The 27,714-nt window shown below is 38.3% G+C and overlaps 1 protein-coding gene across 1 annotated transcript in view; it reads right to left on the bottom strand.

Moving 5' to 3' along the window:
• Window positions 1–4,317: 4,317 nt before the first annotated feature.
• The window catches only part of NWD2 (NACHT and WD repeat domain containing 2), a 69,783-nt gene continuing 46,386 nt past the window's right edge, over window positions 4,318–27,714 (bottom strand). The window contains exons 4-7 of the mRNA XM_053458356.1: window positions 17,137–17,340; window positions 14,608–14,752; window positions 9,666–10,255; window positions 4,318–8,377 (exon numbers count right to left, since the gene is read on the bottom strand). Of these exons, the coding sequence (XP_053314331.1) occupies window positions 4,439–8,377; window positions 9,666–10,255; window positions 14,608–14,752; window positions 17,137–17,340 (4,878 nt within the window). The 3' untranslated portion in view covers window positions 4,318–4,438. The remainder of the gene's footprint in view (window positions 8,378–9,665; window positions 10,256–14,607; window positions 14,753–17,136; window positions 17,341–27,714) is intronic.

Below are 27,714 nucleotides of genomic sequence, written 5' to 3'. Positions count from 1 at the left end.
AACATTGTCTGCGTTACTTCAGGATTAATATCAGGTGGGTCGGTCGTCTCGCTGCCGCAGAATGTGTGTATTCATTTCTATAGTTCTGTATTTAGGAGCTTACAGAAATCGTTAACCATTTTATTACCAATGAGCTAAGCTATGTATCACAAAACATTCATTTGCTTATTTACTTAACACACAACAGGTTTGTGTTAATTAATGTTCTTGTCATGCCGCAGGTGTGGAATCCAACATAAAAGGAGCTTTATATATATTATTTCCTCTTTTGTTTAACCTGGGGTTGGACCCATTCATCAGCTGTATATCGTATATAATATAGATACATAACTCACCTATACACAGCCAGCTTTAAAATCTGATTGCTAAAATCACTAACAATTATTTCAGTCTCTTTCATTGAATTTTATCAGGCAAATACACTTTATTAAAAATGGTGATATCCCCCGGATTTTATTTCACGTAAATATTCTTTCTTACCGTTGAGAAAGTATATACGTAATTTAAGTAAACTATTTACGACATTCATTTGGAGTGATAGCAAACCTAAGATAAACCTGAATTGCGGTAATAATAAATTGCAACGCCCAACTCAAAATCTAGGTCTTAATCCCCCTGACATGAGGTCCAGAACCTGGGTAAAATTCCCAGTTTGACCATTTACTGGAACTCGACAGCCTTTATTCTTGGCATATATTGCTCAGATCAGACCAAGCTGGAGAGGGAGCAAAACAATTGATGGATTTTGCCCTCTTGGCCAGGACCCTGAAAAAGACGGTGTGACGTTTTTTGAGAAGCATTTATTGAAAGGTACAGCAATACATAAGTTGGATGTGTTTGCATAACTTCCATAGTATAGTACACAGGAACTTATTTGCCCACCAGGAGTTGCTGGCATTCCTCTTAGTTTTCATGATTTGGGAGGTTGTGGTTTCCCGTGGTGGATCAGAGGTCTGGCGTGAACACAAATACACATCAAGAATTTCCCCTAGAGTCTATGAAGTACCAAGTTTGATTTGGTTCATGTTCCCACTTTGGTTTATCTTTTGTTTCTAGTACTACTAGTTAAGTTTTTTACTACTACATCAACTTCTTAACTTACAATGGTGAAAATAAAGATGCAGCAACACTGCTTCCAGAGTAATAGTTTCTTCAAATTTACAGTGTAAACTACGATGTCCGATTGATTGCTAACTTGATTTGATATTTAGTTGTGCATTTTAGTTGAGGTGTGCCCTAGACCTGACCCAGGGTAGTGCACCAGTCATCTCCAGCACTTACTTCTGTGACCACTGTGCTCTTTGTCGCCTAAGAACATGGGGCACCAGGTAAAGTTACCACAAAACCCATTGCCTTCTTATATATTTATTTATTTACTGTATATATTAAAGATGATTTTCAGACTGAGTAAAACCATGGTTTCGAAAAGTCAACATTTTACTTGAAGTGAATGGTAGTAGACAACACCCCTCTAAATTGTCCACACCACATAGAACCGTACTGGAGGCTCACATCTCAGTGCAGCCATGGGTTTTGAAAAACAGCCAGCTTTATCTACTTTATCTAGTTCCAGGAAATATTTTTATTTTAAAAGGTGAAAGCAATGATGAACGATACATGCAAACAAGACCCACCTTTCAGGAAGTGTATTAAGAAAGGAAAATAACACGGTTTTTAGCAAGACTGATTTCCTGGTCACTGGCTCACCTGATTTTGAGTGTGCTTATGTACCACTGGATTACTTAATTGCTTGCTGATAATTGATCTGTGTCACGATTAACTCATGATGTAGGGGATGCATGGAAGGATAATCCAGCAGAGATGGTTCGTTTCTTTGTGTAAGCATTGAATGGGTTAATCTGATGTTTCTTTGTGCATGGCCTCTGTATCTGTTCTGGCTAGACATGTCATCTTCCCAGAGGACCCCTGTGGTGATTCATGGCCCAACTGATAAGGATCCTGAGTTATAGGAATTCCATTCCTAGCTTAAGTGGAGGGGTTTTTCATCACTTTTACCCCAACATAACTTATTGGCACATCAAAGATGGGAACCAATTCTTGGAAAAGGTGTCATGTAATCGGACATGTGGCCAGAAAGGTGGCCACCATGCTTGACTGTAGGCAAGACACACTTGTCTTTGTACTCCTCACCTGGTTGCCGCCACACACGCTTGTCATCATCTGAACCAAATAAGTTTATCTTGGTCTCATTACATTTAATTTAGACATTTAGGCATTGATGGCTGTGTGTTGAGTTATTTTGAGGGGACAGAAAATTTACACTGTTATACAGGCTGTACACTCCCTACTTTACATTGTAGCAGAGTGTTATTTCTTCAGTGTTATCACATGAAAAGATATAACAAAATATTTACAAAAATGTGAGGGGTGTACTCACTTTTCTGACATACTGTATATGTTGTTTCCCCGGGGTGAGTTGATATACATATATGACACATATTTTAATTTGTATATCTCACAAATCTGGTATCAAAATCGTGAGTGGTGGCAGACTACCTGGGGGGATACAGGCAGGATTTGGGAGTTAATTTGGTAAAACTTATGCCTTGTTAAGGGGTGAAGTGAGTAAATCCAGAGGCCTGGTGCCATTAACCCCTTCATGCCCACGCCCTCCACACGGCTTGGCAAGTAGTCCCGACCGTGACAATGTGCCCTAAGGTCTGATCAATGCTGATGAGCACCCACGAATCTCTAGGTGAACTGCAGGATAGAGATACAGATGTCTTTTAATTACATTATTTGTCAAGGTTGTCCCCAAAATATTATCCTGTTGTGACCTTGTTGAAAAACAGTCCTTGTTCTGGAAAATTAATTATTCCCCTTCTCATCCCCCAATTATTACCTATCTTACAGTTGTCAGTTTACAACATCACTAATTATTGCAGTACAATACGTGAAAAGTTATTTACCTGCTTTTTTTTGCACATTCTCATTTAGTTTTAATAATAAAACTAAAATAAGTATTTCATAAAGAAAGATGCTACAGATTTTTCAATATAACTTCATTGCTTTATTTGTACAAACAATGCATTCACAAGACATATATCGTATGAAGACCGCCATAGAGTTCTCATTTAATTACTCTGTAACAAAAGGTAACTAAGTTAAACATTTATGAAAATATAAATCTCTGTGGGTAAATTTCCCCAACAATACAAAGTTTACATAAAAACATTCAATATTATCTATTGATTGCAAACAAGATAGGAAACACTATATCGGTTTGTACGCGAAACACAGACATATCCCTTAAAACCCCCACCTTTCACAGCCTGCAAATCTGGTGACGCTGAAATGTGACTTCTATCAATCCTGGTTTCTTTTTAGTCCTTTTGTATGCCAGGAAAGGACACACTTTGCAAAATACACAATTACCAATTTTCCCCACGTTTGAATGATTACGTGTTTTTCTTACATAATGTCTGAATTCCAACACCGTGTACAAAAGTTCTAAACAGTCATTCGCTTAATGGTGAAGAATTCATATAGCACATCAAAGAGAAGTAAGAAATACCCTATAAATTCAAAATAGTATAGAACCTTTGGATATATATTCAATGTTAAAGATTTTTTTTATTTTTTTGGACAAATTGCAGGCATTATGTTTAATCCCAGAGTTCTTGTGACACGGAAAATAACAGATATTGTAAGGCAGATGTCACACAAAATGAAACCACAGAAGGTCGACGTATTGAAAAACTTGGGCTTCTATTGACATTCTGTTTCGTAAGTAAACTATAAACAGACTAGGGGCTGATGCCTAGCAAAATAGACGCGTTGAGTTATAATTAATACTGTAGTTATTTATCACGGTATATGACTTTAGAATGGTAATTGGTTAATAAATGTAAATGTATAATAATTAACATACAAAGAATAAAATTATAATGTTAGAAGATTCATCCTGTTCAGAGGCGAAATGAACACAATTTCCGTATGGTTTATCAGTTCTATAGATTGCTACTGTCTTTAAATGCACGCACATTCATCGGCGGTGTGCACATCATTATATATGAATCTTCTTTTAATTAATTGGGATACATTCGTTGATCATACAAAGGTTTGCTTAGAAAGTATTTCCATGCTGGATACTAGCTGGGCTGCACAACACTGAATGTGCACAATGCCACACGAATAATTTGTCACTCTTAATGCTAACATCAACGTTACTAAAACATTTTGCATGTCACAGCTACCAAAATATATTGCTAGTCATTTTAAACCATAGCCCTGTGTAGTGCATTCTTGGACAGAGACAGCATCCTTGAGTACATAACAGAAATGTTTTTCTAAATATTTTAAAACGGTGTTGCTGATGATATTATGGATACTAAATTATACCAAGCAATAAACTTCAATTTACTCATCTACAGGGCAATGATGTGTAAACATTTATAATACCCATCGCCTCTAGATCTCAGCTGTCATTGGCAAAACTCTGCCCCCTACAGTCAATGGCAGAGCACATTTTCTCATAGCAAAAATTGTGTTTTTTGGTCGGTGTTGTCTCAGTGCCTTCGCCGGAGTCTGAAACTGTGATGGGGCTATCTCTGGCGAACACTTCTGTGGACTCTCTCCACAAGCAGTCGGGTAAAATCTTAAAATTGCAATGATTGCACTTGGGTCTGAATATATGTGGCTTGGTACTGAAAATCTGACGGCTATTTGATGTCGCAATTTTAATCTTCAGCGTGGCGTCAACGCGGTCCACTACGGTGTAAGTGCCAAGGCTTCCATCTTCAAATCCTACAACAATGTTAAGGTGCCTTTGTGAAACAGCAAGAAAAGTTGGAGTTTTATATAATGAGCAAGCACCAATGTTTTTCCCATCTGCTAGTCTCATTACTATTAAACTTGAGATGGAATTGTCCTCATCCTCTTCTCCACTGCAAAAACAAATGTAGACAAGGTAGCGCCCGTCACAGGACAAGCTATGCTTCCAAATGATGCCTGGTGCTTGTACAATGCGTAATTTGCCACTGTGTAGATCAAGAATATTGATTTTTTCATCACCATGTGTTACGATCCCAAGTTTGCCATTTGGAGAGATTTGAAAATCATCCAGATTTTTTAAAAAGTTGCATGGCAGTTGAACTCGTCTACAAACGGTTTCTTCAGCAAGGCTCCAAATGTTCACAGTTTCAGTCGATGTAATAAAAACCACAAATTCTGGGCAATCTGGGATCAATTTGAAATTAACAATAGTTGCACCATCATCACAGCAATACTTTTTTGTTATGCTTCCTGTCCATAAGCTAACGGCTAACAGTTTGTTCTTGGTCATGCCAACCACAAAAGTATTTGCAGTTGTTATAAGTGCATTCTTTAAGGCAGCTAAAATGTTACAAACTTTATGTCCCGTAGCTAGTCTCCATACTCTGGATGCATTTTGTTCGCAAAGTGAAACAATAAATTGATCGTTATGAGTAATTAAGAGCTGAGATATCCTTTGCCCACTAATGCGGAGGATATTTTCTCCACTGCCAGTGTGCCAAACGTACTGGTTGCACTTGTCGTCAGAAGTTACCATTAGTTCTGCGGCGGCTGTAAGTACACAATGTTCAACGATGCCCTCATGTCTAAAGGCAGACTCTATAAAACCTGTGTTAAAATTCCACTTTTGAATGGAATCTGATCCATCGAGCGAATAGATGTAATCCCCTCGACTGGTGACTAAAACCGCTTGGACGGCTTTTCCAGTTTTGTCAATGTTGGACATTGCTGTCAAGATGTCAATGTCCCAGATGGAAAGGACACCACTGATGGTCAGAGACAGAAGTAAGTTGTGATGGCTTGATTTTACTAGCTTCACTATGTTTCCTGAGATTTCTTGTAAACTTGCCATGCATTGTCCTGTGTCTCTTCTCCAAACAAAAATAGATGAGGTATTTTCCATGGAAGCAATAATACAGTCACAATTTTTAGAAAGTACAGCGAATATGAATTTCTCATTATGCTTGGCTCTAAACTTTTCTGATACTTTCCACATACGTGTGTCAAGGAGCTCAATGCTTGACGCTTTACATATAAGAATTGCACTTTGGTCTTCGGAAAGCTCAATGCTGACCACATCTGTGTCTTCCTTGGTACAATCAAACTCTTCGGTCAGTTGAGGGTTTGTTATTTCCTCTATGTTCCAAACAGAAAGGCTTCCTTCATTGTCAATCATGACCACTTCTTGGGTGTTATCAAGCACAAGAATGGATTTTACAAACCCCCCTGAAAATTCAGACGTTACGGTTGACAGCTTTTCACCACTACTCAAATTAAAAATGGTGGTTGTATTGAGGTACTGTCCACAAAACGCATATTGTCCATCTGGAGAACATCGTATGCATGTTACTTCATACCAACAATGGAAGTTATATAAAGGCCATCCATAAAGTAGATCAATAACATTAACATCTTTACTCGCCTCCAGCCATGCAAGTGCATGTGTGTTTGACAGTGTGAAACCATTAATTACATTTGATCCTGCTCCAATGCCACTGTGCTTAGACCCTTTTACTTCTACTTCGGACAAAAGGCAAGAATTAAGGTTGTCATAAATCAACAGGGTGTTCTTTGTCGTGGATACAACAAGATATTTTTCATCTGTTGTTAGCTTCATACCAATTATTACAAACTGTGTTGTTGTGATTCGTCTAAGGAGTTGTCTAGATTCTACATCCCAGGTACTGATAGAGCCATTTTCCAGGGCAGCAATTATAATATTTGGGCTATAAGTAGGAAGGACCTCTGTGACATGCAATGAGCTAGATGACAAGGAAAGTCTTTCAGGGATATAATTTACATCCATAGATGAATGTAGTGGAACAATAGAACAATATTTAGGTCCATCTTTGTTACATTCCATAAGAAGGTTCCGGAACTTAGGCAACGAACTTACAACTGGTAAGAGTATTTGTTGCAGCTCCGCAGACAGTGATCCAGGATATTTAAGAATTTTATTTTTTATGCTTTGAAGGGTGCTGGCAAGGAATTTCAGCTCTTTTTGTTGTGAGTAATTGTATGCTACTTCAATATCACCCAGTGCCCTGTCAAACTGTCCTATTTTGATCATGGTGTAAAGCCAGCTAAAGTTCATTGCAAGCCCAGACATCAGTTCATCCATCATTCCACTTCTGGTCAAGTGATGTAACAGTTCTGTCATTTTCCTGTGATTAACAAAAAAGATATCTGGCTCAAGAGGGTTACATTGAAATGCCCATGGCTGCTCAGGAGCTTGCCTGTCAAACGCAGATTCATTGTTAAAGTGGTTCTCCTGATCGTGAATCCCTCTGTTTTCATTTGAAATGCAATTTTCAAAATAATGATGCTCGTCGTAGAGAGTTTTTTTTCTTCCTCCTGACCAAAAACCTAAAAAGTATTCCGCCATATTTGTATGCATTTCTTGCAATTCCTCATCATTGCTTAGATATCTTTTCTGGGCAATTAGGTGCAATTGTCTGTTAGACCAAACCAGGAGGGTAACATTTCTTACGTGTCTTTCTATCAGGTAACCAGTCAGGTGCTCTTTAAGGTGTGCAATAACTGTGTAGGGTATCCTTAATGGATTGGATGGTTTCATGCCAGCCAGCAACTCTCTCATCACACTATTATCAAGAGCTAGGATGTCTTCCAGTTCCACTTCACTGAGTCCCGTCTTGGCCAATGTGATATAGCCAAGTGCTCTGGACACAATATTAGGACCGCATTTATTTTCAAGTGACCAAAATAAATGCTCTATGTTCTCATGAACAGTGATACTAAGAGTTGAATCATTAACATCTTTATGAGATCTCCAGGTCCTAACCTCTCTAAATGTTAAGTTCACAAACATAGGCAGAGTACACCTTGAGAATGCTTCATTGACGTAGATTTGTTGACCTGATGTCACTTTTCGCTTTACGCCAAGTAGCTGATGCTTAAGTATTTGGCTGCACATTTTTCTGTCCCTAGTTATAAGTTCGATATAATTGTCCTCATTATGTATAAGGCACCTTAGTTTTTGCAGGATTCCATGCTTGTTTGGCAGTGTTGATATGATTATCCGAACTGTACGTGGAAGATGAATAGGCAACCACCAGAGCTTTCTGGCATCATCGGTATCTGAGAGTTGTTCAAGGCTATCCAATATAATAATAAGTGGTCTGTGAAAAGAGGACTCATTCAACAAATTTAAAAAGAGTTCATGGAGATCCCGAACCTTTTTGGGAAGGTTCTGCAGTAAACATTGGTAGTTTTCGGCCAATTGTTCACATAGACTTTGCAGCAGATTGCTTAAATCAGAGCTCATTTCTGTAGATCCTACAAATCTTACAATGACTACGGGGTCGGAATCTGATGCCATTTCTTTATGAAGCCATGACCAGGCCTGCAAAAAAAAGCAAGATTTGGTTTATAAATGTTTTGTTTTGGTACAGCACTGCAAGAACTAATTAAACAAGAAATCATAAAGCCTAATCCCATTTTAACATACTTTTTGTCCCCCTGTTATTGAATCTGATGAGTTGAAAGAAAGATAGCAAAGAAAAATCAAAGTGCCCATAATGTTATTCATAGAAAAGAAAGTTCACCAATGGGAGCCAAAGCATAGCCCTCACTTATGAACCATTCAGCATACATATGGGTGTTATAAGACACATCATGTACAGTATATTTCTTCTGATACATTTGGATACGATTGATATCTTACTGATATTTTGCTGATAGGGAACAGCAGCAAACCTAGATTGTAGTGTATTTAACTTCATGTAGAAAAACGGCTCATATTTACAACAGAGTGCTCTTGAATATACTTAATGTAAGATTTTAGAGATGATATATGCTAAGGATGCACTGAATATCTTATCGAAGTATAAGAGTAGCCAGAATTGCATTGTTACCTTGTGAATATACCGAGTGCCGACCAGTAACAGTTTTAAAGTAATGCTATTTGATTATAGATGTGTGCCTTTAAAACATTTTACCAGTAGTCCCACTCAATTCCCCCATTTGTTTGTGTGTGGAATATGGCAGAGCCACTTGTTTTTGCAGTTTTTAATTTTCAATAGTCTGCTATGCAGGCTACCGCGCAGTCACAGCACGCAAACCCCTGATATCTGAAGTTTTGGCCTAGAAGCAAAGGTTTCAAATATTGATTTTGAGAGCTAAAGACAGTATTTCCACAATATAGCCTCATATACTATAAATGTGTAGACACAGTGACATATAGTGAGACGCAATAAAAACCAAGATGCATGCATGGAGCGGGGCCCGGTATTGTTATATTCCCTTTACCAAACAAGTGTCAGCAGCAATGAAGTCTAAATTTAATTGAGAACCCAGTTTCTTAAAAGCTTTGAGACTCCTTTCCAATGTCTCCTTTCCAACCCCCTATGTGAATTTACCTATAGATGAGGTGGCAGTGGTTGGTGTAGGTGGGTTAGGACATCTTATCTCTGACTTCCAGAGATCGCCAAGAAGCAGAAGAGAGAGAAGTCTGTCTAAACCGAGGTATATATATCAACCAACTAGACTACTAAGAGCTCACAGGACATGCAGCCCAGTGAGTCTCCTCGATTCCTGTCTTAGTTGCACCCCAAGAGACCCCTGTCTCTACACCACTATATACAGGGATTAAAATAAGTGCTTATTGCATACAATATATAAACACATGTTACCTTTTTTGCAGCTTCTGCTAATAAAAGGGTTTTTCCAGTGCAGGCCCCTCCATAAACAACGAGAGGGTTAATGTGTCCTGATTTGCAAGGCTGTATATATTTGTGAATTAAATGCAGTGCTTCACATCTGTATTCATAGAATAAAGAGTATGTTCTACAGAGAGACAAGTTTTGCAGGATTTCATCATAAAGGGAATCAGTCTCTATATCAAAATTCTGCTGGACAGTTGCCTGGATAATATCAATCATATCTTCATAAAACTGCTTTCCGAGTCCGTCCACGTAGTGATTTTCTACTTCTTGGGAATATCCCAGCTTCATGTCACAGTGCGTCACTGATGTGTAAACTCGCAGATTGGATGACGCAACAATAGTTGGAATAAACTCATCTCTGAGCTTTACCAATTTTTCCAAGGCTTCAGGATCGCGAGTATTCTTATTCTCCACTTTAATGACATCTGTGTATTTTCCCATCTCTGGGATTTTCACATGCCTTTCAATGTTTGAAATTTTACGGATGTAGCACACACATTTCTTTAAAAAGGCTGCAGTCTGCTTTCCTAGTGCAAAATCAAACTCGTCTTCCAAGGCTAAAACAAGACATATAGAAAGAAAATAAAAACATTAAATTATAGAAAAAATCCAAGAACACTATAGTATAGTAAAATGATAATACACTGAAACTACATATATAATTAGAATTATTAGATTTTTGTAATCCTTTCTCTATATAGCACCAGATTTTATTTAGTGCTGCATATAGTACACACATTCAAAAAACATCTTTTAGAACATCTTGGATATTGATTTGGATCAGGTATACAAACTATTCTCTAGATTTTATTTATTATGTTGAATATAAATAAAGAAGCGCCCTCTGAAGATTTTTGATTTGATGTTTTGATTGAATACAGGTCTTCATTGAAAATATGTATTTAATTTGCTTTTAAACAGTGAATTCAAAGCTTTAGAATTGGCTGGGAAAAAAAGAAGCCATCCATGCTGATAGACATGATAGACATTTCTGGTGGAATAAGCATAATAGCTAATGATTTAAGTAAATTAGAAAAATGCTGAAGAGAGCGGCAGCTCCAAAATATAGCACCTAGAGGTACTGTTCTGTCAGTGGTAAAATGGATTTGGGAAGAGATGGATTTGGGATTAATTATTTCTGAGGACTTGAAGGTAAGCAGCAATGCAACAAAGCACGGTGTTCGGTTATAAAGCTTGGGGCATTAGTAGCAAGGAGGTGGTACTGTAATGTTAAACATATCCGGTAGTATTGTGTGCAGTCATGAAGACCTCATCCAGAAGGATATTGACATTCTGGAGAGAGTTCAAAGAAGGGCTACTAAAATGGTGAATGGCTTGCAGGATACAAAATATCAGGAAAGACTTAGGGAAATTAATATACACTATATGAGCAAAAATGATATGGACATCTGACCATCACACCTATATGAGCGTGTTGGAGATTCAGGCAAAAGAGCATTTGTGTGGTCAGGCACTGATGTTTGATAAGAAGGCGATTCCACAATTCATCACAAGGTTATGGACCTTGCTTTGTGCACTGGAGCACAGTCATGCAGGAAAGAAGGTTCCCCAACCTCGTGGAAGCATATAATTGTCTAAAATGTGTTTGTAGTGCAGTGGTGTTAATATTATGCTTCACTGGAACTAAGGGGCCTAGCACAACCTGAAAACTCCAGACCATTATTTCCACCAAACTTGACAGCAGGCACCATGCATTCTGGTAGGTAGGGTTCTCCTGGCATCTGCAAAACCCAAATATTTTCATCAGACTTCCAGATAGTGAAGCATGATTCAGCAGTCCAGAGAACACGTTTCCATTGTTCTAGAGTCCAGTGGTGGCATTGTACATAGTAATTTTCAGCTTGTGTGCGTCTGCTTAGCCAAGGAAACCCATTTCATGAAGCTCCCCACACTCAGTGTTTGTGCTGATGTTGCTTCCAGAGGCAGTTTGGAACTCTGTGGTGAGTAATGCTACAGAGGACAGGTGGTTTTTATGCACTACATGCTTCACCACTCTGTGAGGATGTGAGGTCTACCACTTTATGGCTGATCTGGTGTTACACCCAGATGATTCCACTTCACAATGATTTCACAGTGGACCGGGGCAGATTTAGAAGGGGAGAAATTTCATGAACATGGCAAAAGGTGGCATCCTAGAACAGCGCCACGTTAAAAGTCACAGAATTTTTCATTACGACCCATTTTATGGGTAATGTTTGTCTATGGAGATGTGCTTGATGTTATACACCTTTTGGCAATGTGTTTAGCTGAAATACTTAAATTAAATAAACAGAACAGATATTAGATATGGGCGCAGGCGTTTATTTCAAGGGGGGGTGTTCTTCCTATCCAACGAAATTCGTCCAACATTTTTGTTTTCAGAAATCCCTTTTGTCAGTCCAGTTGCCATGGAAACAAGAAATAAACGTGTAAAATACGTTGAATAGGAATATGAGATCAATGGATGGAAGAAAGAGGGTCAAAATTAGCTTAGAGTTAGGGTTAAGGTTAAGGATAGTAGTGGACTGGTTAAATGATCTTAATTAAATTAACAGTCTTAATTAAATCAAAACATTAGAGAGACACTGTGAGAAATAGCAGGCTGAGGCTCACCAAGTCTCACACAGAAGAATCTCACTATGTAAAATGCTCAGATGCAGCACAACAATGTCACATAAAGCAGTCAGACTGAAATGAACGGATCCTCTGCATGCTCTGCTCCTATATAGGCTCTCTTCTTTACTAGTCTCTTTTTGTTTCTTTGAAAGATGAAGAACAGCCATTGGACAAGCCCTCAGCATGATGTGACAGGATTGAGCTGCTGGACAGATGAAGATCAGCTCACTCAATGTACCTTTTCTTAGTAAAGGCAAAATGGCCAGATTATCCTCCTTAGTATAGTTAAAATGACAGCTGCGGTGACAGAATGAATGAATGAAAATTTTCGTATTGCGCACATTTGTTTTTTATTTCTTTCCTCCAGTGTTGCATTTGTTGGCTCGTTATTCGGAAAAATACAAAACAGTAAAATTGGGCACGAAATGGCATTTGTATGAAAATGAACGAGCAAGTCTAATAGGTATCCACATACTTGGTCATATAGTGTATTAGTACTGCATTTGTGCATTATTAGGAAACATTGAGGGATAGAGTAGCATGATGGGTGTTATTTTTATATATGGGAATTTTGGGGGTCCTAGGATGAATGGTGTGGAGGCTGCTGGAGTTGATATATTGGCATTTTGATTTCACTTTTGTGGAACCAAATATAAATCATACCTCCCATCATTTCCAGTGGCCAAGGAGAGACGTGCTTGTTTTAGCAGATGTGGTTAAAGGTTTGTCTAGGAGTTGGCTTAATCAAGATGTTTTTTGTGGCTTTGCCGCTTCTTCTGCAGCACATTTCTGCCTTTTTTATACACAATAATGCAACTTTTTCGGTTGTGGAACACTGTCATACACAGTGAACAATGGATATTATGGACAGAGGGATTTGTAAAGGTTTTCTGAGAAAAAGCAGTACAATTGCCATAGCAACCGATGATTATTCCTGCTAATTGTTCCACTTTACAAATTTGGTGAAGTAGAACAGACTAAAATGTAAACTAGACATAAACACAGAAAAAGTTATTTTTTTCTTTTTGGAAATCACCTTGCTGTTGATTAGTAAGGGTGACAGTCATCACATTGGTGCCGGGAGATTCAATCAAGCTTCAGCAATCACACACAGTTCTTTGTCTACGTAATCAGACTTGAACTTCAGCAATAGGCAGGTTTTTCAGATGCTGCTGCATGCATCTCATTTATCAGCTTCACACCTGCATAACTGGGACACAAAGCCCACTAGATTCTACAGAAGGACAGTTTCCAATCCTATGTTTGCTGGGGTAAATATGGGGATACTTAACTTTTGGGTGGCTTCTTTACGAAACATTCAAGGGTCCATGATGACATGTGTGGGTCTGCCCACCATATGTTAAAGATATTGTGACATCACATGTCCTGCATCAAGACATCACAGCCCCCCAAAAATGCCCCATCTCTACCACTTTGCCAGGACTTGATTCAGCAGAGCCACAGGCAGCCATGGGTGTTGGCAAAAATATAGGGTAAATAGAATAGAATAGAATAATAGAGCACCCAAAACATTTGGAGCACCCCATACATGCAGTATCCTACTAGCATATTTTACAGAAATGGAATGCATACACAAATCATAAAAGGAGCATAGAGAGGATCCAGTTACCATCATGTAACTGCCACTTAAAAGTCTTAGACACCTAGACACTTGGTGGCTATATGTAGGAAGTAAAGGACAAGCTCAGGTAGTGAAGCAAAATCTTTAAAGCAGAGCATATCAGAGGCTGATTGCCCCACATCGCCCAGAAAGGTTACAGAATACTAGGTACATATCATTACCTGTGATAACATATTTTCCTCCATTTCAGCTCTGTTATCCTTACAAATACAGTAACACAGATAAAAACTTCCAACTCTACCCGCCTTCCCGCTTTATATCACTACAATGTTTCACAGCTATCTCTTTATTAAACTACATTAGTTTCTCCCTCAGGCATACAAGGCCTTCGGACATACACATACTTTTATCACTTGGGCAGTCAAAACAAATGTCCAATCCTATTTTCATTTTTAAACCACAGAGTCGCTGTTTTGCTGTAAAAACAATGTTACAACTGTTTCCTTGTGCTAGATAAAAAAAAAGCACGGAAAAGTAATGATACACAGTAGTCTTATTATTTCTCGGGTGTTTTTTCTCTGTACGCCAGAGAAATACAAATTTCTCTGGTGTTTTCCCCCGAGATAAGACATAGAACATTTGCGTTTTGAGAGAGGCTTCTGCTCAGGTAATTGTGTTTGATTGTTACGTCACCACAAAAATAATTATTACCAGACGATAAATATCTCTTGGCTTGGCTGGTTTTCAACTTTCCTTTCTCGTGAAGTAATTTAACAGCAGTATTAAAAATATGCTTTATCTCTTCAGCTACCGCTTGCCATTTCTTCACATTTGCTGAACTTGTGGAAGAGTCCGTCTGTAAAAAAAAAAAAAATAAAAACCATAGAAAGACCTGTAAAATTCTTTTAACCTATAAAACACGGCTATAATCTTTTCAATCATTTATTAAAATCTGTAAGAAACACACAATTTTAGGAATCCTTAAAGGGACACACCATTCTACCTCCACTCGTTAATCCCATGTTTAGGAGAACTAGGACAATTAAGCCACAGAGTGACAGCAGGTTGGACACAAAGAAAGATGTGAAATTATATCAAAATGTATTTATCCAACATTTTTATTCCATGTGTACATTTGTGTACGGGAACTTCTCAGCATCAAACAAGTAAACCAATACCTTGGAGAACTCATTATCTTTCAAGTTATTCATTAACCACGGAAATATTCTCATGAATGCGTTATTGCCAGCCAGCGCGACATGAAAACAATGCTGCATTTTGAAAAAGTAATTAAAATAAACATAAACAGTGATCTATTACGTTAAACCCTAAACGGTTTCATACACTGTTTGACTTGTGTGAATGCATACTTTTTATTATACACAATAATAATTCCTATTCGTTAAGGAGTACACATATTTTGTTACAATACGTGCTTGTTCCAATATAATCAGTAGAAACACTGAATGGTGTGACATTGAAAGGGAATTTCTTTTTGATAATGTTCTGTAATGCGACATTTGTGTTTGCCCCTTAGCTAAGCCATTCAAAAAGAAATCTCTGAGTGATTTTATTATATTGTAAATAAAGGGGTGTTTTACTTCTTTGGTTATCAGTAGGATCATCTCTAATTATAGACACTTTCCCAGCCCTCGGATAATAGAAACTATTTACTTTGGCTCCCTTTAATCACGACTGACAAAGAGCTGTGTTGTCCATCTAGGTTTGTGTAACGTAAAACAAACTCCACAAACTCTCAGATAAACTATTTATAATCATTTGTGGGCTAAAAAATATTTGTGAGCCATATATATAACTACACTCATCCCTCTTTAAAAAAAATACAGAAAAAAACTATGTTTCAGGAACTAATGCACAACCCACTTGACATAAAACGTAGGATCCTGCATCCTGTAGCTGAAATTGTAAAAGAATAAAAACTGAGAAACCTTTTAAGAAGCAAATGTCTGACGCTCTAAAAAAATAGTCTATCCAAAATCTTAAAAGCGAAATCATTTCCGAAATATGTTAAGCATGCTGTTCCACAGAACGTAAACCATTTGGCAAAGAAAATTAAGCAGATCTGTCATTTGATGTGGTTATAAACAGTGGTGTACTTGGGGATGCCACTCATTAGAGGGGTGCCACACTCACACAGATCCCCAGCAGGGGTATAACACTTGATGGAGATCACTTAATACCCACAGCTAGCAGCACGGAGAGCAGGAGCAGGCTGGTCGCTCCAAAAAACTCTCAAAAATGGGCCTTCAAGTGCACTGCTAGCTAGCTGGAGAGCGTCATTGTGTGTCCCACTAGATCACCAGTGAGCAAGTAAGCAAGTCCTGGACAAAGGAGGAGAAAGCAAGGAAATCCATGCTTGCAAACATTATATTTTTTGTAGACGTCTTTACATTTTAAAGTAGGGGGCTGCCAAATCTGCCCTAGGGATGCTCCTGGTTATAAATAAAGGCAAATTATGAAAAGGGCAACTATTCTGTAAGTATATTATCTAGGTACGTTGCCTTTTATCCTATTGATGCTCTCTTATATAGTCACAAGACTACAAACCAGAACTAATTATGATGAAAAATATAATTGTGGAAAAAAACGACATTAATAAATATTTGTATATAATAGTTGTGTATTAAAATGCATTACTTTAGTACTATATTTAAAGCCACACTGCCATTAATACAAATTTGTAAGTATATAAAACATTATGGTTCTGTGAACTAAACGCATACAATGGTGTTCACAAATTAATAACAATTTATAGCAGGGTGACCCATGGTAAGTGCAGTCTTTGTAAGACTGGGGTGAGCAGAATGAAAATCATTCCAGGACAGGAAATAGCTTAAAATAATTAATGATATACTACATTATCCAAAAATGGTTACGTTGACGTCAATAAATATGCCATTGTCGTTAGATTTAAATACTGAATTTAATTATGCAACAGTTCCACTTAGGAAATGAAATCATAGTAGATGAAGCTACAGGCACTTTTTATTTTTATTAAAACAAGGCCTGCCTTGTTCAAAGTAGAGTTCAACATATTGATTTTAAAATGTGACATGCAAACATTTTTTTCCTGACTAATGAAGTTCAACCTTATCCCCGGACCTCACCACTACCCAGCAAGTCGGGTTATTAGTACCAGTATATATATATATATATATATATATATATATATATATATATATATATATATAATAAGTTAAAATAACATGGGGGTCTTACAGGATTATGATGATTGCTCAGCATTTCTTCCTTTGGTCTGAGGTAATACGCCGGTGGCACGGAATTTTCATCTCTGCAATACCATTCCTCCAAGGTCCTCGTTTCCAGCTTAGCTTCAATAGCAGCATCCAGGATCATTTCAAATTCAGATGACTCAACCTCCCCAGGGATTCGAATGGTTCCATATTTCTCTCCAAGAAGGCCCTGTGAATTGGAATGATAACTGTTTAGATCTGACATATTGTGACTCCTATTAAAGTTCAATCATAATGGTTAGCTGTATAAAATGGAGTTTGATATGGGTGCAACTCTACATGTATTTATGGTTGAAATACTTTATCTCCAACACTTCAGTATTTTACAATCATGCTGATGTAGTTATGGGATACCATCAAGCTTTAAATATTTACAGCTAGCTACTGCGTTGAGAAGATTCATCTAAATGGTCTAGATTACTCACATTCTTGATTTGTAATCAAGTACCTTCACCAACTTCACATGCCTTAAACAATTGAGATATAATAATGACGTTATTTAACTTAATTTAAGGATTATTGGGTTTAAAAGACCTACCCTAGGGCTGCTCCAATTCTTAGATGTTGGGCCACTATCAGAAGAATGAATAGGAGTCTTCTAGATAACCTGTTTTGGAGGGTGTACATTGAAAAGGGCTGGATAGTGCACATGTTGTCCAATTCCATGTTGCTGGGATTTCTCCTTAGGCTGAAAATTTCCAGGTGTCCATCGCCTGTTGCCCATAGGAATCTTACTTCTGACTGCCCCAATCAACAGTGGCTAGTTACACAAATTAGGGTCATGGTAAATCTAATGAAGGGGGCCAGTAATATTACTCTACAGTAATGCAATTAATATATCTATATCTATCTATCTATCTATCTATCTATCTATCTATCTATCTATCTATTTATCTATCTATGTGTGTGTGTATGTGTGTAAAATATTAACCTCTTTAATCCCAGAATGCAAATATACCATTACTTATAAATGAATCATTGGCAGTATCTATGGAACTACATACTGTTACATAATTTATTATACACACACACACACACACACAGGGCCAGCCCAAGACATAATGCCGCCTGGGGCAAAGTTTAAAATGATGCTCCCCCGCCCCTGCCGACGCCAGGGGTCATTATCTACCCTTCCTCTCCCTCCCTATTATCTACCCTTCCTCTCCCTCCCTATTATCTACCCTATCCCCCCCCTTTGTACTTACCTTTCAGCAGTCTTGTGGCAAGTCTCCCTGCTCTGCCATGGTGCACGCTGCTTTACTGCTGAGCGCCGGAAATGACGTCATTTTCCGGCACTCAGCATTACAAGCCGGCACCAAGACCGAGCTAGAGGGCTCGCAAAGGAGAGAGAGGGGCGCCGAGCGGGTACTAATAACTTGGTAAGTGAAAACCACTCGGCGCCCGTCTCTCTCCTTTGCTTTAAAAAAAGCAATTGGGGTGGCAAAATGCCGCCTCTTCAAAAGTGCCGCCTGGGGCAATTGCCCCACTCTGCTCCATGGTAGAGCCGGCCCTGCACACACACACATGTCTAGACAGTCAAGGGTAGGAGTACTTACTGTTAGAGTAATAAGCCCATTGAATAGAAGTGCTTACAAGATTGGTTTTGGGGTGCAATCATGGGCACAGGACCCACAGAATTATGCTACACGGAAATGGCACAAAGACATTTTGAATTGGTGTTCAAATTTTTTCCATGACTTATTTGAAAGAGCCTTTGTGTGGGGTACTATGTGAGAAAAAAATATTTAAAATACATAAAACTGCTTTTTTGAGATACGGAACAGGAAGTAGAAACATTTACCCGTGCCTATGTGAAACTTGAAGGCCACATAAAGTACGGCCTTTGTGTGTTTCATTGGAAACCAGGTTTGACCCAGAGTCTCCAGGTGAAGAGCTGCATTCTGGGTCTCTGGATCATTTTCCTCCTTCTCTCATGCCCACTCCGGCCCACTTCCCCCTTATTCAAAGCTCTATTCAACAGGTTAATAGGGCTTTCAAGGAAATGTTTGTTCCAAGTTGCATTTTGAAACACGCAATTGTAAAATCACTATTTAATATACCCAAATTTATGCTTGCATTTTAATTAGATTATTATCACTTTTTCATGAAAAGAAATAGCATTTAAGCATAGTTCCTTTTAATAACAATAATTTACTTCTGCTTCAAGTGTTTTCTTTTTAATTTCAGCTATTTAAAACCAAGGCATTGGATTTTAGTGGTTAAAAAATAATCACAATTTGTGTATATATACGAAATCTCAAGTAGTAATAATAATGCCAAGTGCACATTTTAACTGAAAACCCTGCTGTGCTTAGAGATTTTGGATTAAATAAAGATGCAAAGTGGGGTGTTTACAAGAGCAGCCATCATTTTGTGCGGAAAACAGAGTCTCCTTTTTTTAAAAGAAAGAAACCCAGTGTAGTGGGGGTTAGAGGGTAATTAGACAGGTTTAGTAAGGTACGGGTTAAAAAACCAAAAAGCTAAAAAGAAAGATCCAACTGTTTAACATTTTGTTTATAAAAATAACGTCTTACATTTATGTATAAGAATATGATTTAAAAAAAAGAAGAAAAAAGCCCTACTTGTCTGGGAAAAAAAGAATCATTCGTGTGATGATAAAGCCCACCGTATGTATATACTAACAAAACCATCTTAGCTTGTGTTGTTCAGATCTACATGATTATTTCTTCGCATTAAGTTATTGCATCTGTAAAGTCAACTTTTGTATGTCTTTGTACTTTCATACACCTTATTTTTAAATACTTTAGAAGTAAAAAATAAAAATTCATTTTAAATGCAAAATTACATGAATTATTAAGATAAAAATCAAATAAATCTGTTAAGTGTCAATGCTTCCCTTAGGATATTTTTTTGATATTAGTTTATTAATATTATTGGTATTATTAATAATAGGGTATGGAGGAGTAGAGATACTTAGGACTATGTACCTTCAGGGGCGTACCTAGAGTATTTGGTACCCGGGGCGAATCCTGTATCTGGCCCCCCCACACTTTAAAATATAAAAACACCCTCAAAAAAAATAATGTTGACAAGAATATTTATTTTATAAATCTGTAAACTGTATGCCAACTGGAAAAAATGAGAAATATGAAAAAATAAATTAACTTATAAATAAATTAAATTGAAATAAATAAATTTACTGAGCAGATATGGTACAGCATAACTCCTATCACTATATACTGAGCCAGACACTGATGGAAGTGCAGAGTAACTCCCATCACTATACCTGTTCTACCTCTGCCCCTGAAACAGCCTGCTTGTGCCACCTCTGCCCCTGAAGCTGCCTACCTGTGCCAACTCTACCCATGAAGCAGATTGTCTGTGGCACTTTTGCCCCTGAAGCAGTCTGCCTGTGCCACCTCAGCCCCTGAAGCAGTCTACCTGTGCCTCTTCTAGGGTGCGAGCTCCACAATAGTATGCTGGGGATCCGCATTAGGCCAGATAGGTATCACCTCAGCCAGGTGGATACCACCCTTCCCTTCATAGGTACTTTAAGTATTGTCACAATATATATATATATATATACCGTATTGGCTCGAATATAGGCCGCACTTTTTTCCCCCACTTTAAGTCTTTAAAGTGGGGGTGCGGCCTATATTCGGGGTCTAGCGCCCGACACCCGGGACATGCAGTCCCGGGCGCCGGGCAGGCAGGCAGCGGGGTTAGGATACAGATCCCCGGCAGCGGTGCAGGGGACCTGCATCCTACTCCCCGATACGCTCAGACAGCCTCCCCTGCCAGCACTTCCCACGGGGGGGGTGCCGGCACGGGAGGTTGTCTAAGCGCATCGTGCGGACCTCCGCACGATGCGTTTTACCTCTGCCCCCGCCCCCCCCGGACTTACCGGAGCAGACTCCCGGGTGTCTTGCGGGGCCGGCGGGGGACATCTACGCAATACGCGTATACAACTTCCGGTGCCGGCACATCCAGGGCCGGCACCGGAAGTTGTATTGCGTAGATGTCCCCCGCCGGCCTCGCAAGACACCCGGGAGTCTGCTCCGGTAAGTCCGGGGGGGGGCAGAGGAGGACAGTGGTAGCGTATCTCGGGGAGGGAGGGCAGCGGAAGCGTATCTCGGGGAGGGAGTGCAGCGGTAGCGTATGTCGGGGAGGGAGGGCAGCGGTAGCGTATGTCGGGGAGGGAGGGCAGCGGTAGCGTATGTCGGGGAGGGCAGCGGTAGCGTATGTCGGGGAGGGAGGGCAGCGGTAGCATATCTCGGGGAGGGAGGACAGTGGCAGCATATCTCGGGGGGGGGCAGAGTGGCAGCATGTTTTTTTGGTGCTTTTTTAAAGAAAAAAACTTTTTCTTTAAAAAAGCACCAAACTTTTAGGGTGCGGCCTATATACGGGGGCGGCCTATATCCGAGCCAATACGGTATATGTAATGTCTTTAAAAAAAAAAGCAATTGTGTATTCTCTTCTGACTGCAGCATATCATACTAAAGATTAGGCTAAATCTGAAGGGGTTTATTAATTAAACCTAGAGTTTACGGCTGAGGTTAAGATTAACAAACACACAGTAGCTGCTGCAGAGCTGGTTATACTGGTATGTGAATACCCTCCCACAACTGGTGATTATCTTTTATTACATGGCTGACACAGTAAAGAATTACAAACCATTACACGTTAAATGCTTCGCAACTGTCAGTCTGTGACTTGACTCTCCTAGAACTTTAATTATTAGACACTATAATTCGGTGCCAACAACAACTTTTTAAGATACACATTTGTATTAGCTATTTGTAGATGGTCCACCCTAGATTTTGCAACAAATAATTGCTGTGTGTTTAGGAATAATGTAACAATTATACTACATACACATATTAATTTAAATGTGAAACATCTGTATATTTAGTAAATTGTCATTCACAGTACAGTAATAGCTGTGTACATGTGACTCTTTTAAGAAGACTTTATGGGAGAGGTATACAGTACTAGCGGTAGTAAAATGTCATAAATAATTCTTATTCGGGGTCATACCAAGGAATATTAAAGCATCATTGGAGTTGTAAATGACTTATTTAAGTGACACAAAACTATTAATATATTACAATGATCTATATTTCAATGCAGTCATGGGATACTAATAACATTATGCAATTTGATTTGGCGTAGGGGAGTGTCAAGGTATTTTTAATGACTCCATATAGGGACCTTGTATAGAAGCCATGCAGTCCGCACAATTTAATTGTGTTGCCCAAGTAGGTGGCTATAGGATGGGAACAAAGAATCTCTAATATATTTTCATTGTTGTGGTCTATGTAAAAGAGTAAGGTTAATAGCAAGTGTGTTGTAACCTGCTTGGTGTAAACAAACAAACAAAAAAATGCGTATTTTGCTGAATGTGTGTTACAGGTTTATCTGGGGGGGGGCAGGCTATTAATCGGTGGTGTATTCTCCCTATGCCTAGAACGACAGGAAGGGCGGCAGCCAAGGACAGATCATGACTTCTCCTTGAACCAGTTGGGAAAATCAGAGATCTCCCTTGTGACAGCTTTCCATAGTGACCTTACCTACTGATGTAACATCCCGACACTCAGAGGTAAATACTAGGGGATGGCTGGCTACCAAAAGACCATTCTGAATTACTAGGAAAGAGGGACATCAGGGGAGGGGGTACATACATACATGTACATGGTTTCTGACAATCACCTTTATTTTTATACTAGTTCCTGAGTGGTTTAGAAACTGCAAATTATCTTTTCTTTCTCTGCTACTGACATAAACATGAGGATGCTGTTTCACAGCTGGCTACAGACACCCGTTTAAGAGTCAATTGAATTATCCATGAGCCAAACTGATTCTTCAGAAGTAATCCTTTACGTTCCATAACAAAAACATCAACCCTGTCAGGCTTACATTGCTATGACAAATGCCTACTGCCCACCTGAGGGAATTAAATTGTCATCCAACCACAATAAAATATAATCAGTGCCCTGGAAGATATTATGAGCTGGGGAGGTCACGTGGATTGATTTGAGAAAGCAATTTAATATGTTACACCTGGTCACAACTGTTTTTCTTCTTTTGTCACCATGTACCTTTTGAAGACCAAGAATAACAATCATTACTGTTGATCAACGACGAAATCAATTATAAAATTGTGTATAGGATAACATTCAAGGTGGGTGGCAGGACTGTATAGAAAGTTGACTGGGGATATTCATTAAAATGTAAAATTCAGAAACTAACTTTTGTGCTTTTTATGTATTTTATTCACAAGGTAAAAGATCTGATTCAAAATAAATTAATTGCATATTTGCACATAATAATAATATATATAATATAATAAAAATAATGATATTTAATCATGGTTTCTTATCAGGGATTTATGTGAACTGGTAAATACTGTCCACTAGGTGGCGATGTGGCAGTTTTTTGAAGTAACAAGTTTCTGCTTTAGTCATTAAAGGCGATAAAACAGCAAAATTATTATCATGGTAATTATACAAGAATTCACACTTCCCACAAGCAAACACTTGATTCTATTCTTGAAGGTGGTATGTTCTCACTTAATTAAAAATCAAAAGAGAACTTATCAAAATTTAACAATGCTTAAGGTTTTATTTTCACTTTGATTATTTTTTCTCCTGCTAGGACTAAGTAACAATTCATTTGAACACAACGTTCAATTAATGCTGGTTTATGATTTTGGATTATTTCTGGTAAAAGTGTTTACTAGTAAGTATACGTCACTGTTTAACCAAAAACAAAATAACATATATATATATATATATATATATATATATATATATATATATATATAAAACATAACAATAACAAAAAGGTGTTATGCTCTGTGACACCCCCTTGAAATGTTTTTCAGTCTTAACCCTCCGCATAACATTGAAATTGAATATTTATCAATTTATTCCATTTACAATATTGATGGACATTAGTAGTTTGTGGGAGAGATGTGGCTCAATTCACTATTCATTATGAAGGGCCAACACTGGCAGGTTTTTCCAGCAAGAAGGGCTGAGCTGGCCCTGCATAATAAAATGGGTAAGAAGGCTTTGAAGAAATATCACTAAATTACCGTATTTGCTCGATTATAAGACGAGGTTTTTTCCAGAGCAAATGCTCTGAAAAATACCCCTCGTCTTATAATCGAGGTCGTCTTCTAATCAGACCTCATTCTGCTTCGGCCGTTCTGCTTACCGGGCTTTGATCGCGAGCAGCGTCAAAGCTAGCACAGTCATCACATAACTCTATCTCCCCCCTCCTTCCTCTGGGGGCGGGGCCAGAGAAGTTGTTCGCACTGCCGGGCCCCTGCAGAAGTCTGCGAGTGGGAGATCTGCAGTTCAGGTAAGGGGGTGGGGGTTTTTAGCGTGTGTGTGTATGTGTGATTAATGGAATGAATGAGTATTTAAATGTTTGTGAATGAGTGTGTGTGTGATAGCATGGATGTGTAAGGGGGGTGGGGGTGGTAGCATGGCATAGGGAGGCTGTAATCACACTTCTAACATCCCCAGGTTCCAGCATGTACTGGCTGCCTTGGCTTGATAGGAGTGTGGTTGCTGTTAGCAGTATATATATATATATATATCTCCAGAAATGCATTTTAACCCCCTATATGCCACTCAGCCCCATGATATGCCTTTTAACCCCTATATGCCAGAGTGGCATATAGGGGTATAAGGCATAATATTGGGCAGAGGGGCATATAGGGGGTTAAAAGGCACATCATGGGGCAGAGTGGCAAATAGGGGGGGTATAAGGCATTTCTGGGGGCAGAGTGGCAAGCCTGGGGGCAGATGTGCATAACTGGGGGGGGCAGGTTGGCAAATAAAAGGAAATAAAAATATATATTTTTCTCAATCATAGCTTTTATTAAATAGGAAAATTAGTTCACATGAATTAATATTTACTAGTAAAACTTTTTTCCTATAGGGTAGTCTTATATTCAGGCTTTTTGTTTTTTTCCTAAATTAATATTTTGATTTTGGGGGGTCGTCTTATAATCATGGTCGTCTTATAATCGAGCAAATACGGTATTATGCAGGGCCAGTTATATAAAAATAGTGAATCTGACACTAATCCAATCCATCAAAAAATATACATCTTTATCCAAAAATAGACTGCCTGTTTACTAGGCTTCGTAGTCATTTGTGGAGCCGTTGACATATTAGAAACACTAAGAAGACTTTGACAGCTGACAATAGCCATTCAGCCGTCATTTTTTCCTGATGTAAACACCTTAATCAGTGCCTGGTCTCGTCTTAGATTCAAGAAGAAATTCATCCACAGCCTACACTGTAATTGTAACAACAAATACATTTTACTCTTCACTGAGATTCTTTGATCATATTCCTGGGAAGTTGCCCCAACTTATTAAGCAATTATAATAATTATGCATTTCAATGATAATTTTTTATTTATTTGTTTTACAGTTGCATACTGAAAAAAAACTCAGATTTGTCTGACAGCTTTTGATCATTATATTATGTGTGAAATTAAATCTTTTAGCCTCAGAGCAAATCTGGAATATTTTCGTCTCTATTTTATTATTATTTCTCTTTATTTCTCTTTGATGTTCTTATTTATCCCCAATGTGCACATGTATATTTTACATTTACACATAGTGCAGTATTTCCGTCAGATGTAAGAAATATACTGTAAAGTCTCACATATAATCATATTTTTTCCTATTGTAGGACACTTAGGTAAGTATAATACACGTGTACACAATAACATGAGGCTTAATGTAAAGTTGTTTTACAACATTAGTCTAAAATTTAGCCTGAGTGTTAAACGTTGCTGCATCTTATACTTATTGTGCATAAATATTGTGCATAAATTTTGTTAATATAGCAGCATTGCTATACCGAACTATGTCCTTAATGCCATATTTATTAACATTTATGAAAATGTGGTGCATAAGTGGAATAGTCTTCCAGTAGAAGAGGTATAGGTTAATGGGAAAAGCATGAGACTATATACCAACTACATAAAGATGGGCTAACTACAAGGCACTCATCAAGCTGTAAATACTGCAGTTTTTGTGGATACAGTAACCTCAAGAGCAGCCACTGAAACCAAAAGAGCCCCAACATGGGCACATTCTAGGAAATCTAAGGGTCCAAAATGATACGACCACCACAGGCTACAAATTAGCAGTGGTGATAAAAGGGTTAATTTTTAAAATGTATATCTTTCATCCTACCTAACTCTAATTCTAGCCAATTCTACCTGTTTTTACTCACTATTATGTTTTGATGTTTTTTCCCTCTTTACATAACTCCAGGGGTAGGCTGACCTGGGGGGCAGCGAGACAATTGTTAGTCCACAATTCTTCAAAAAGTCCAGACTGTAAGTGTATGTTGCGTGAATGTGCTAGTGTGTTGGAATGAGTGTGTATGTGTAAGTGTGTATGTGTGTGCTAGTGTGTATATTAGTTACCAGGAGGAGGAACACTTGACCAGAGTGCGCCAGTCCCCCCCTGCCTAACACTGAGCAAATAGGATGTATTTCTTATCAATCAAGGGCTACAGTATGTCTGCATGGTGGCATGGAAGGCCTTTTTAGTGCAAACAGGTTACATCCTTCTAATCTAAAACACGCTACTTGAACACACTAATTTAACTCCAGTCCTTGAGAGCTGCAGAAACAGCAGGTTTTCAGGATGATTTGTAATGCCCTATATGAACTGTCTCATTACATGTTCATTAAATAAACTCTGAAACTCTAGCGGAATTTGCCTCAAGGACTAGGTTGTGTTAATCATTACCCAGGCAAGTGGAATAAAAAACTGGCTTCCTGAACCTGGAGACATTGGTAGCGCAATCCTAAACTACTGGAATCCTAAACTACTGGAATCCTAAACTCAAGTTACATATTATGTATAGTTATGTATTATGTATAGTTCCGTATTATGTATAGTTATGGATAGTTCTGCTATAATGCAATCTTAAGTGGACTTAAGTTTTAATACTTACTTTCTCCATGAGAGTTACAGTGGAAATCAGAGTCATGGACAGACTAATCCAAAAAGTATGTCATATCAACTGATCTTTAATAACTCCAATGCACATGCCCTATGCATACACAACATACTCACTTTAACCCCATCAATATTCACTATATACACACCATCCATCTACACTCTACATACACGCTATGCATCCCATGGTTGAATTACACATAGCCAACTCAACTTGCAGAATAAACATTGAGTTGGCCATGTGGTGCATAATGAAGATGACAAACATGTTTAGGCAAAGGAATTTGCTGCTTAATGTTTTTTGGTCACTGCAAGTAAATTATTTAGGGGATCAGTAACCTTCTGATCACTAATTTAGAAACGGTGTATATACATCAGTGAACAGTTTCTATTTTGTTTCTTAAAAAAGGCAACGTTTATAATTCATCTTTTTTATTTTTTTAGCTGCTTCATAAAGCATTTTTAATTAATTGTGAAGTGGGACCTGAATTAGCAGGTATGCATTTGTTTAATACCTTTAAACTTTAAAGTTAAATGTGTTTTCTAATTAATGTGGACAAAATCATTTTACAGAGACAGCGC

The sequence above is a fragment of the Spea bombifrons genome, chromosome 1 (genome assembly GCF_027358695.1).
Source record: "Spea bombifrons isolate aSpeBom1 chromosome 1, aSpeBom1.2.pri, whole genome shotgun sequence".
Taxonomy (NCBI): domain Eukaryota; kingdom Metazoa; phylum Chordata; class Amphibia; order Anura; family Pelobatidae; genus Spea; species Spea bombifrons.
This window is presented reverse-complemented; position numbering and strand designations above follow the sequence as displayed.